We start from the raw sequence: 12,648 nt of genomic DNA, 5'->3' as shown, positions 1-12,648 counted from the left end.
TGATTTTGTCAATAGAGACCTTCTTGCCTATAGATTGATTAAGACTGGTGTAGATGGAAAGTCAGGCAATCAGGCAATTAGCTCACTTTATAGTGCACCACAAGCATGTGTAAAGGTAAATGATGCTTGTACCAACTGGTTTCCCACACCATCAGGAGTGAAACAGGGGGACGCTTTGTCCCCTACCTTGTTCGCTGTATTTATTAATGATTTAGCTAATCAAATCAAACCACTAAATTGTGGAGTCAGATATGGAAGTGAATATGTCAGCATTTTAATGTATGCTGACGACATTATCTTAATAGCAGAGACAGAAGTTGACTTACAAAGAATGCTAACATGTGCAAGTAACTGGTGTAAAAAATGGAGACTTTTGATAAATGAAAAGAAAACTGAAATCATGCATTTTAAAAACCCTGCCATGCGCACAAGTGACTTCCAATTCCAATTTGGGGGATCAAAGTTGAATTATACAAAGTTCTATAAATATCTGGGCTTTTATTTGGATGAGCATATGCATTTTATAAAAGGAACCACTTTATTGACAGAATCAGCAAATAGAGCACTAGGAGGAGTCATAGCTAAAACAAAGATCCTGAGGGATATGGGTTTCTCTACCTACTCCAAACTATACCAGGCTTGTGTGTGTCCAGTGTTGGATTACGTAGCAGGAGTGTGGGGATTTAAACAATATCCTAAAAGTGAAGCTGTCCACAATAGAGCAATGCGGTACTTCTTGGGAGTACACAAATTTACGCCAACCCTGGCTATCATGGGAGATATGGGGTGGGAACCCAATGAGGTACGGTGGAGTGAGCACATGGTACGTTTGTGGAATAGAATACTGGGGCTGAACACCAATAGAATTGTAAGAAAGGTCTTCGAGTGGGACATTTTGATCAAGGGCGCATGGGCTACGGACATGTATGACATTCTTTTGAGAGCAGGGTATGAAGACCATTTTTATAATAAAGAAAAAGTAGAGACTATGGTAATAAAAGAAACTATTTTTCAACAAATAAAGGACAGATGGGCTCTGGATATATGGTGTAAACCAAAGCTCCGTACTTATTGTGAGATAAAGCATGTCTATTGTCCAGAAAATTATGTATTGTATCATTTGTCAAAAAAGAAACGAAGCCTATGTGCTCAAATCAGGGCTGGCATACTTGGTCTTCATATTGAGACGGGTAGATATGTAGGCACGGTTGAGGAGGATAGATTATGTGGTTTGTGTGATCTTAATGAAATTGAAAATGAAATGCATTTTGTTTTGTATTGTCCATTCTACAACTCTATCAGGCAGAGACTTTTTAATAAGGTAGATCCTAAATATGAACTTGTGTGGTTGGAGGATTCAGAGAAACTGAAATGTCTCTTTCAACATGATATTTTTTCATTTGCTTCATTTCTTGACAAGGCCTGGTCAATGAGGAGGAGGGCCATTTATATGTAAAATGGCATTGTCTTTTTTTTGTTCTTATTTTGTTCATATAAGTACTATACGCATGTTTTATTTAAGTAGTATGTTATAAGGAAGGACGTAATATGAACAGGAAGGACTGTTAATGGACTGTTAATGTCTTGTTTTCTTTTTGTGTAATGTGTCATATAATCCCATATGGGATGGGCCAAAATGGTGGCATGACACGAAAATAAAAATTTCATTCATTCATTCATTCATTCATTCATATATAATCTGTATGGTAGAGTATGTTAATACAATATAACCTATACAATCTGTATGGTAGAGAATGTTAATACAATATAACTTATATAATCTGTATGGTAGAGTATGTTAATACAATATAACCTATACAATCTGTATGGTAGAGAATGTTAATACAATATAACTTATGCAATCTGTATGGTAGAGAATGTTAATACAATATAACTTATACAATCTGTATGGTAGAGTATGTTAATACAATATAACTTATATAATCTGTATGGTAGAGTATGTTAATACAATATAACTTATATAATCTGTATGGTAGAGTATGTTAATACAATATAACTTATATAATCTGTATGGTAGAGTAGCCTATGTCCATTTGGTTCCATTTGTACACTCAGAGTTATGGGGGTCCTTCAAATGAAAAGGTTTGAGAACCACTGCTACACTAAATGGAACAGAGCCTTCATTAGTATCATTGGTAAGACCTGTAAGGGAATACGTATGTGTGCGTGCATGCGTGTGTGTGTGTGTGTGTGTGTGTGTGTGTGTGTGTGTGTGTGTGTGTGTGTGTGTGTGTGTGTGTGTGTGTGTGTGTGTGTGTGTGTGTGTGTGTGTGTGTGTGTGTGTGTGTGTGTGTGTGTGTGTGTGACTTGCCTCGTAGGTGTCATCAGCGCATTGCCCCCCAGCAGCGGTGATGTCATCACACACGTCACCCCCCCGTGCAGCGCTCATCCCCAACACACACCTGCTGTCCTGCAATGATCTGCTGCAACACTGCTTCTGTACCACACTGCACACACACACACACGCACACACGTAGACATGGCAAGACAGACAATAAAGATCTCGACTACCAACCCAAACTCAAAACTAACCTAAAAGCATGGCTTTTAATACAAAATAGTGAAAATAGCACATCTACAAGCTCACAACGTGTCACAGCACGAGAGGTTAATTCATCATATATTTTGGTAAGTTTGGTTCCCAAGAGTCCCTTCCTAGAAATGTACTGGAGTCAAAAGTGCAGCTTGTAAAAAAACGTTTTAAAAAAAACAGCACTTAAAGGAAAATTTCACTTTCAAACATGTTTATCCCTTTATGTACAATACTCAAGTAAATGTACTTATAGTTAATGTCTCACCTGCACACAGAGTGGGCGTCGGGGTCGAGCAGAGTCATGTGATCACACCGCTGGTTGCCTGTGGCCCAGCGCTGGCCCGCCTCACAGCAGCTCTCCACCAGGGGGAGCTCCACAGACACACCACTGGAGCCCGGCGGGGGGGACAAACCTTAGAGGACAATGACAACAACACTATCTCATTAGATTCATGCATCTCAAAGGAGCCTCCTTAAATGGTAAATGGTACTTATAAATAGTGCCTTTACTGAAAAAGGGCTTAAACATTACATTCACACACACACATTCAAACACCGATGGCAGAGGTTGATTGAATACTTTATGGGGGGGTCAAGCTAGTAGGGCATTGGTTCTCAAAGCAGGGCACCGAGTGCCACGCTATGAGCTTGTAGATCTACTTTTTATTTTTACCTTGAAAATGTGTGCTTTTTTAAAAAAAGCTAAAAATGTTAACACAAATCGTTGCTTCTGGGGGTCCCTGGAACAAAATATTTTGAGATGGGGGTCCGTGGCCAAACAGTTATCATTTTGGGGGTCCTTGACAACTTGAAAAAGTTTAAGAACCACTGTAGTAGAGGATCAATTTATGTTGAGGAGAGCCCTGTTTTTAGGTCAGTTGTAAATGTGGTTGGGGAATCAAGAAGTGTCTTGGCTGTTGGTAGGGCATTCCACATTTTGATGGCAATATTGTAGAATAAATTCTTTCACCCATGTTTGTGTCGAATCTAAGGTCAAAGGAGCTCTCTCTGGTGTTATGCCCACGGGCAGAAGTACGTTTGGCAGGTACATCGGCACTGTTCCTCTGAGTATTTTGAAGACCAGAACGATTTGCAAGTCACTGTACTCTGTCTTCTTGAGCCATCCCAGCATGGCAAAGTGAGCTGGGGTTACGCGAGTCCTGGGGGTGGAGTTTAGTTTTTAGTGACATTGAGGTGCTAGTGAACCATGAGGTGCATGGATAGTCAAAATGATGAGGGCTCCAGCTAGATCGTTAAGCCAGCCCGAATTGTTTTATTCTTTGGTTGACTTTTGTGATCGCTTTTGAACAGTGGTGGAAAGTAACTAAGTACTCAAGTACTGTACTTAAGTAAAATGTTGAGGTACTTTTACTTTACTGAAGTATTTCCAATTGTTTAGACTTTTACTTTTACTCCACCACATCTCTGAGTCAAATATTGTACTATTACTCCACTACAATTATTTGAAAACTTTATTTACAAGTTACTTTGTAGATTTGGATTATTATTAAAAAACACACATTTAAACTTTGGCTATTTGAAAATAGCCGATCTACAAGCTCACAATGCGTTGGGATGCGACGCATTGTGAGCTTGTTTTCAAAAGATTTGTATTTTGAAAACTTGAAATGGGACATTCTGCATAATGAGTACTTCTACTATTGGTACTTTAAGTACATTTTGATACCAATACTTTTGTACTTTTACTCAAGTACATTTTGAATTCTGGACTTTTACTTGTAAGGGCACGGTCCCACCGCACTTTTATTTTACCTCTGGGGCAGAATCTGCCAATGCTTTGTCAATGCAAATGCGTGGATTCTTGGAAAAAAATGCGCAAGACCATGAATCCACGCATTTGCATTGACAAAGCATTGGCAGATTCCGCCCCACAGGTAAAATATAAGTGCGGTGGGACCGCGCCCTAAGAGCGTATTTCTACATTGCAGTATTGATACTTTTACTCATGTATTTTACTAAGTAAAATACATGAGTACTTTTTCCACCGCTGCTTTTGAAGCCATTTTTTCCAATGAAAGTTTGCAATCCAAAATAAAACACAAATGGGTGACCTCGTCTGCTTGTGATTACATTGTCACCCACTCTGACTGTAAAGCTCGGGGACCTACTGCACCTCCTTTTTTTCCAAGGTGTAATGAATTTTCGTTAGCGGAAAGCCAAGTGCAGATATTGCTGAGCTCAGTGCTGAGGGCTGTTTCGACCTGCAATTTGTCCATGTGTCTGAGACCTGCTCATCGGGGGCAGTTTGGGGTTCAGTGGTCTTGCTCAAGGACACTTCAACACTAAGCCAGGGGGAGCCGGGGATCAAACCGGTAAGCTTCCAATGTTTTCTCTTTTTTCTTTCAGTAGATGACTACAGAGTGTGAAGCATAGAGGGCGTTCCTGAAAAAGAACATTTGTTCTCAGAGAACCTTCCCTGTAGCCTGACACTCAGCATGAATTTTCATTTCGTTTCACTCCATTATTCAGTCTGAAAGCCCTCTCAATGCAGCCGATTTCTGAGATTGGGGCGTGGCCAAAGTTTTTTTTTCAAAGACTCTTTGGCGATTATCCCGATCCCGATTTGTCGTACAGATTTTCAACCGAGAAACACCCGCCTTCGACAGCGTCACCAGACCCTGAATGCGAGGCAAACGATTCAGGGGGTGGAGCCAGGCTACCTTCCCTGGGTAAATAAAGGCAAAACAAGAAGATAATAATAACAGTGATGTATGCTACTGGTTCTCAATGTCCGGTCTGGGGACCACCAGGGGTCCAAATGGACCATTACAGGTCTGTTACTCCGAGAGGCACAGAGTGAGTAGACAGAAATTGATCAATAGGCTCTGCACAGCAGCCATATTGGAAAGAAATTGGGCCTCTCCCTTACGTCCCTCACAGGTGTTACCAATGATTCTAATGAAGGCTCTGTTCCATTTAGTGTAGCACTGTAGTTCTCAAACCTTATCATTTCAAGGACCCCCATAACTCTGAGAGTGTACAAATGGAACCAAATGGACCCTTACGGGTCCATTTGGTTCCATTTGTACACTCTCAGAGTTACACACCCGTAAGGGGCCATTTGGAACCCCCTCAAGGAACCATGAGGGTCCCTGGTCCACACTTTGAGACCCACTGGTGTAGCAGAGTATTTCCAGTGAGACAACATGCACAATATCAGCACCCTGACTCTGTTTGACCAGAATGGAACAGAGCCTTCATTAGTATCATGGGTAACACCTGTGAAGGAAGTAAGGAAGAGGCTCAATTCCTTCCAAATATGGCTGCTGTGCATAGAGCCTATTATAATGAGCATTAGTGAGGACCAATTATAATGAAGATAAGGCTGAAAATGGGGTCAATGCTCCTTTAACCAATTAAAAAAAACATAAGCTCTGACCACGGTTTTCGGCCTGGTGGAGACAACTACTTCATAAGAACAGTAAAGACAGTTCTTTACTCTGAGAGGGAGTAAATCCTCATTAATACTGGCTTTCTGAAGGCTGAAAGAAGGCTTTGTGATGACATCATGCACATGAAGTGGAGAGAAAACACAAAATGAAGCCGACAGATTCATTTTAGAGAGCTACTCAAAAGAATGACTAATATTAGTGATAATATTGAATTGGTATAATGAAGCGAGGTGTTATGCAGCTCACAGATAGCACTGGAAATTGGTCGTCACTCCTTCCCATCCCAAACTCTTGTAGTGGTAGAAGCACTTATATGTTTTGTTACTTAACACATTACCCGCCTTGATATTAAACATCGTTTTCAATCCCCTTGCCAGCGTAATTACCTTAAATAGACGATCGTTGAAACAGCGTGGAAGCCACGTTGTATACAAAAAAAAAAAAAAAAGCTGTGTCTAGGCGGAGGGATCTGTGTATCCACTGGGACAATAACATTCCAACCGCGAGCAGCCATTTTGGGGGTATGGCCCGCAAAAAAAATAAACTGAGAATGACGTCACATCCGACTACTTCTTCTCTGAGTGACGATCGATCATTCCAAAGCTGTGTTAGGGCACCCCTTGTGGAATTTTCAAAAACAAATAATTTTGATAATAGAACGCAGATCTGCGTTCTTGGTGGGCAAGTGCACTAATTAAATAGAACGCAGATCTGCGTCTTTGGTGGGTAATGTGTTAAGTAAAAGGATCAATACCACAATGTAGAAATGCTATGGTCCGGTATTCAACATTTATTTTATTTACATTCAAAAAAATAAATAACTCAAAGTACTCATTGTGCAGAATGTCCCATTTGCCCCAAGTTTTCAAATGCATGAATGTATTAAAAAAAGATTTTGAAAATATCAAAGGTTGGCTATTTTCAAATAGCCGAAGTATACGTAGGAAATGGTTAATGTGTGTTTTGTAATAATAATAAAAATCTACAAAGTAACTAGTTACTAAAGTTTTCAAATGATTGTAGTGGAGTAAAAAGTACAATATTTGCCTTTGAGTAGAAGTAAAAGTACTGAAATTTAGAAATACCAGTAAAGTAAAAATAAAAGGAAGAACAACCTCAAGCACCAGTTAGTGTTGTAGTCAGTCTATGGAAGATTACTCAAAAAATATATGTCACTAACGCCTCACATTAAACCCTCTCAAATCTCTGTTATTTCATCCTCATTACAGAAAGGAGGAAAACAGACGTCATTTCAGTGAATCCAGCTAAGATTAAATGAGCATAAAAAAACTACGGTGAACTCCCGAGACCATTAAGTCCCATGATTAAATAAGTATTTTCCCCCTCTAGTTTCTGAACCTGAATGCACTGTAAAATCCTTCAGTGTACAAATGTACATTTGGTGTGTCTGCACCTTCTGCAAACCACTCAAATCAGCCGTGGGTTAGTCTGAACCCACTTTGAACATTGTCCAAGCGCGCGTGCACACACAGCCACCCACCCACCCACACACACACACACACACACACACACACACACACACACACACACACACACACACACACACACACACACACACACACACACACACACACACACACACACACACACACACACACACACACCCCTCAACTCAGCTGTGTCACATGATATCAAATGTATACAGGTGTAAAATCGGCATATAACTGGTCCTCACTAATGCTCATTATAAGTTTCCACCATTTCAGAATGGGCTGTGTGGACAGTTCAGAAACCTGCCTACCAGTGACATCATCGGGTAGGCAGGTTTGGTCATTTCAAACAAGATTCAATTTTTAATGTATTATAATGTTTACTACCGCGAGAACAATGGCTTCTATTAGCACGCTACTGTAACTTTCCAGGAACAGTAAAGCCTGCAGTTTCTATTAGCTTGGATTCCCCATCGATGATGTCACTGGTAGGCGGGTTTATGAACTACCAACAGCCCTCCTCTGAGACACAGAGTGAGTAGACAGAAACGATGGAATCTTATACTGAGCATTAGTGAGGACCAATTATACGAAGATAAGGTCGAAAATGGGTGAAGTGCTCCTTTAATAACATGAATCCTACAGTATGGACTTAGCTGACCGGGACCCCCCCCCCCCAGGGGGTCTTTCCACTATAAACAGCCCCCCCCCCCAGGCAGTGAAGAGCACTTCCTTCATGTGCATTTGGCTACTTGGCTCTCACTACATTCCTTTGAGTGTAATCCTTATCAGCCTCACTGGGGATCAGCAACCATATCGTTAGTGAGTGTTTTTTTCTCGCAAATTAACGCTCCACTTGGTCATGTGTTTCGAGGTAGTCGAACCGCTACTTTTTGCTATTTAATGAATTTGAATCTTCAAAAGGAAGTGTTTAATGGACATATGGTTTCCACCCGACAGAGACGATATCTTTCCACTTTTGCTTTGTTTTCTTTCGGTCAGTGAAGGGCAGTGGTGGAAAAAGTACTCAAATGTTTTACTTAAGTAAAAGTATCAATACAGCAATGTCTGTTACAAGAAAAAGTCCGGAATTCAAAATTTACTTTTTGAAAAGTACAAAAGTATTGGTATCAAAATGTACTTAAAGTACCAAAAGTAAAAGTACTAAAATGTGCAATAGCCCAGCTATAAAATAGGGCTAAAGTGGTTAATGTATGTTTTATAATGTAAGAATTTATATCTGCAAAGTAACTAGTAACTAAAGTTTTCAAATAATTGAAGTGGAGTAAAAGTACAATATTTGCCTCTGAGTGGAGTAGAAGTAAAAGTATAGACAATTAGAAATACTCCAGTAAAGTAAAAGTACCTCAAAAGTGTACTTAAGTACAGTACTTGAGTAAATGTACTTAGTTACATTACACCACTGGTGAAGGGGAACGTTTTGTTGTCATTTGGCAGTGCTGCTATGTGAGGTATGTCCTCGGCAGAGCCTGCCAAGGGCCAAACGTTGTGATTACTAAGTGATTATAATCGTTTTGTTAAAATAAGTGTTAAATAGCTCTATATTGTGTTCATCATTGCACCAGCTCAGTGGCCCTGTGGTTAGAGTGTCTGCCGTGAGATTGAGAGGTCAGGGTTCGGTTCCCCTGGCCAGGTCATACCAAAGACTATAAAAAAGCATGTGACACAATAGGTCCCGGATTGCAAGGTAAAGTCGTATAGGTTACAACAGGTCTGAATGGGTTAATAAGGTACCCAAACACCCCCCTCCTCCAAATATATCATCCAACATTCCATCATATGGAACCAGTTTTCTATCATCAGATTTTAAACAATGGCTATTCACTCACTAATAAACAAACATCTCACGAATAAATGTGTGTCCATAGCCTGCTCGCTTTCTTTAACAGGTCACCGCCAAATTCAGGGCTCGCGACGCATGGATCGCAGTGCGCAAGTGTTCATAATGCTTAACGTGTGTGTGTGTGTGTGTGTGTTTGTGTGTGTGTGCGTGCGTGCGCGAGCATCCTCTCCATTTCATCTGATAACATCTAATCATACCAGTGCCTGCGGATTCATCTGTACAACAGATGGACATTGGGGCTCTGCTGGCTCATCTTGTAACGGGATCGGACAGTGTTCCTGATTGTTGTTTTGTTTTGACATGAATACCATTATATTACATCTGGCAGAGCGTTCCTATCATGCAAGCCTCTCAGCCCATGTGCTTCCGGTTCAGGGGGTTACCTCTTTGACCTCTCTATTGACAATAAAAATATGTCAAATTACTTACATTTGTCACACAATTATCAAAAGGATAAAACGCAAGAAAGCCAGTGGCTTATTTCCATTGCCTTTTACATGTGTGTGCAAATCATATGGTGATGCATGATGTGATGTGTATTTGCACTCACGTCGATGCACCCAATGGTGCAAAGAAAGTGTCCTTGTGCATGTCAGTCCACGCACCCATAGGTGCAAGAAAATGTCCTTGTGGGAATAGGGGATGGGGGTAGATACCTGAGGAATACAGTACAATACAAAAAAAATACAAATACCAACAGTACAACTTGAATGTAGACTAGGACTCCTTTTTTGGTCTGATCCGGTATAGCGCATCATCAGGCAGCCAGAACCCACGGCAGAACACACGGTGGATCCAAGTATGCCAGATACTCCTCTAAAATGATTCGCCTGGGTTTAAGGCTGTTATCATTTGTTTCGTTCGGTATAATGGACGACTTCACCCATGTTCAACCTATCTTCATATAATTGGTCCTCACTAATAAAATGTCTTAAAAAATAAATCTATTCGGTCTGTGTCTCATAGGAGAGCTGTTGGCAGTTCAGAAATCCACCAACCAGTGACATCATCGTTAGGCAAATTTAAATGTATTTTTTGTTTTATTAACGCGAGAACAATGGCTTCCATTATAGCATGCTAACTTTCCAAGAATAGAAAGCCTGCAGTTTCTATTAGCTTGGATTCCCCATCGATGATGTCACTGGTAAGCGGGTTTCTTTTTTTTCTTACCCTCCCCACCCAGCTTCCCTCCAACGAACACGGGCCAATTGTGTTCGTATAGACGCCCGACAAAGCCGGATGCACCACGGTGGATTTGACCCCACAACCTCCGTGGTGGTAGTGGGATAGGACTTTACCACTGCTCCACCCGAGCGCCAGCAGGCTGTCCACAGCCCTCCTCTCAGACACAGACCAAGTAGACAGAAATGGTACCATATTATAATGAGCATTAGTGAGGACCAATTATATCATACAAGTTCTGAAAGGGACGAGGGACCACTGCACTGCATCTATAGACCACTGTACTGTATCTAAAGACCACTGTACTACATCTATAGACCACACTGTACTGTATCTAGACTGCACTGTAAGTCTACTTTTACAAAAACAACGCGCCTCCGTGTGGAAATCCTTGTTAAGCGAGAGGTTAGCTTGAACGGACTCGTTTTCCTTCTCCGGATGGTATGGTGGGGGAGTGGTGCAATTTGGACGTTGTTAAAGGTCATATTCCAGAGAGGTGGTTTGGTTTGGTTTCTCTGGAAGTTCAGAGTGGCAGTGTTTGTGAAAAAGAAATAAATACAAATAATAAGAATGAGTGACTCTCTTTACCAGTGAACTGAGTCACTGTTTGAATATAGGCTACTGATTAAATACAGTTTCAAATAATATTGTTTAACCCATTAAGACCTGAGGCCAATTCTACAAATGCCGTCTAGATCAGTAGTTCTCAAACTTTATCGTGCCAGGGACCCCCCCCCCCCCAGAAGAGAGGATTTGTGCAAAAAAAAAATCGACACTTTCAAGATTTTTTATTAAATGTTAAAAATAGCAGATGTACAAGCTCGTAGCACAGCACAAAGTGACGCGCTGTGAGCTTGTACATAATGCTATTTTTGAGAACGACAGTTCTCTAAAGTCCTAAGAGTTTTCTGAAGAAAAAAAACTTGTGTTGCTATATTATGTACATAACTAAAATCCCGGTTTCACGGTTTTAATGGCTTAATTAGAGATGATGGTTGAGATTGTAAGTGATAGGGGTTGTCACACTCTCTCTTACACACGCACGCGCGCACACACACACACGCACGCGCGCGCGTGCACACGCACACGCACACGCACACACACTCTTATTAAAGTGCCAAATCACTTGAGACAACTTGAGACATTGTCCCACCCTGAGCAAGCGATGTGACAGTGGCAACGGAAAACTCCCCCTTAACTGGAAGAAACGTCAGGCAGACCCAGACTCTAAGGTGGCCATCTGCCTTGACTGTGTCGAGGGGGACACAAGAGCCCCTCAAGGTTGTGTGCTGAGTCCTCTCCTCTTACCCCCTGTACACACACAACTGCGCGGCCACACACAAATCCAACATCAAGTATGCCGATGACACAGCGGTGATGGGCCTCATCGACAGTGACGACGAGACGGCCTATAGGGACAGGGTCAGATCACTGGCACGATGCCAGGAGAATAAGCTCGCTCTCTACGTCGACAAGACCAAGAGGCAGAGAGATCAGCGGCGCCAAAGTGGAATGGGTCAGTGACTTCTAATTCCTTGGAATACCCATTTCCGAGGATCTCAAATGGTCCACGTACATAATGCATGCAGTGAAAAAGGCTCAGCAACGGCTCTATACGACCTCCGGCGCCTGAAGAAATTCAGGGTGAGCCCTCGCATCCTCAGGGCATTCTACAACACCATGGAGAGCGTCCTGACGTGTGGTACCACCTCCTGGTATGGGAACTGCCACGTCTCAACCTCAAAGCACTGCAGAGTGGTGCGGTCAGCTCAACACATCGTAGGAGGTGAGCTTCCATCCCTCCAAGGAAATACGAGACGATGTGTAGCCAAGGCTGAGGACCAGGACATCAAACCAGCCACAGCCGGTTCACAACATTGCCAGGCACGCGATGCCGGAGTATCAAGAGCCACAACACCAGAGTTTTTATCTAGCAACTGGAAGACTGTTGAACAAAACCTAAGCCTGTCGCCTGTGTCTTTCATCGATTGTGTATTATATAGTGAATGCGCCTTTACGCCTTGACCTAGGACTTTTAAATTGGCATAACAGTAATTTTAACTTGCTTAAAATGTTTCTCCCCTTTTTTTATTTACAGTGAAAGCATGCATAAACTATTTCACACCTCACTTAAATCTTGTATTTGTGTTATGACAATGCAATTTGATTGATTGATTGATTGGT

The 12,648-nt window shown here is 41.6% G+C and overlaps 1 protein-coding gene across 2 annotated transcripts in view; it reads right to left on the bottom strand.

Moving 5' to 3' along the window:
* LOC308082872 (fibulin-2-like) overlaps positions 1 to 12,648 on the bottom strand; it is a 110,600-nt gene that overhangs the window by 63,022 nt on the left and 34,930 nt on the right. For both annotated transcript variants that reach the window (XM_080424937.1, XM_080424936.1), the window contains exons 7-8: positions 2,820 to 2,967; positions 2,333 to 2,468 (exon numbers count right to left, since the gene is read on the bottom strand). In XM_080424937.1, coding sequence (XP_080281063.1) covers positions 2,333 to 2,468; positions 2,820 to 2,967 — 284 coding nt within the window. The remainder of the gene's footprint in view (positions 1 to 2,332; positions 2,469 to 2,819; positions 2,968 to 12,648) is intronic.

The sequence above is a fragment of the Gymnoscopelus braueri genome, assembly GCF_963280865.1.
Source record: "Gymnoscopelus braueri genome assembly, chromosome: 3".
Lineage (NCBI taxonomy): Eukaryota > Metazoa > Chordata > Actinopteri > Myctophiformes > Myctophidae > Gymnoscopelus > Gymnoscopelus braueri.
Note: the sequence above shows the minus strand (reverse complement) of the source record. Positions and strands in the feature narration are given on the sequence as shown.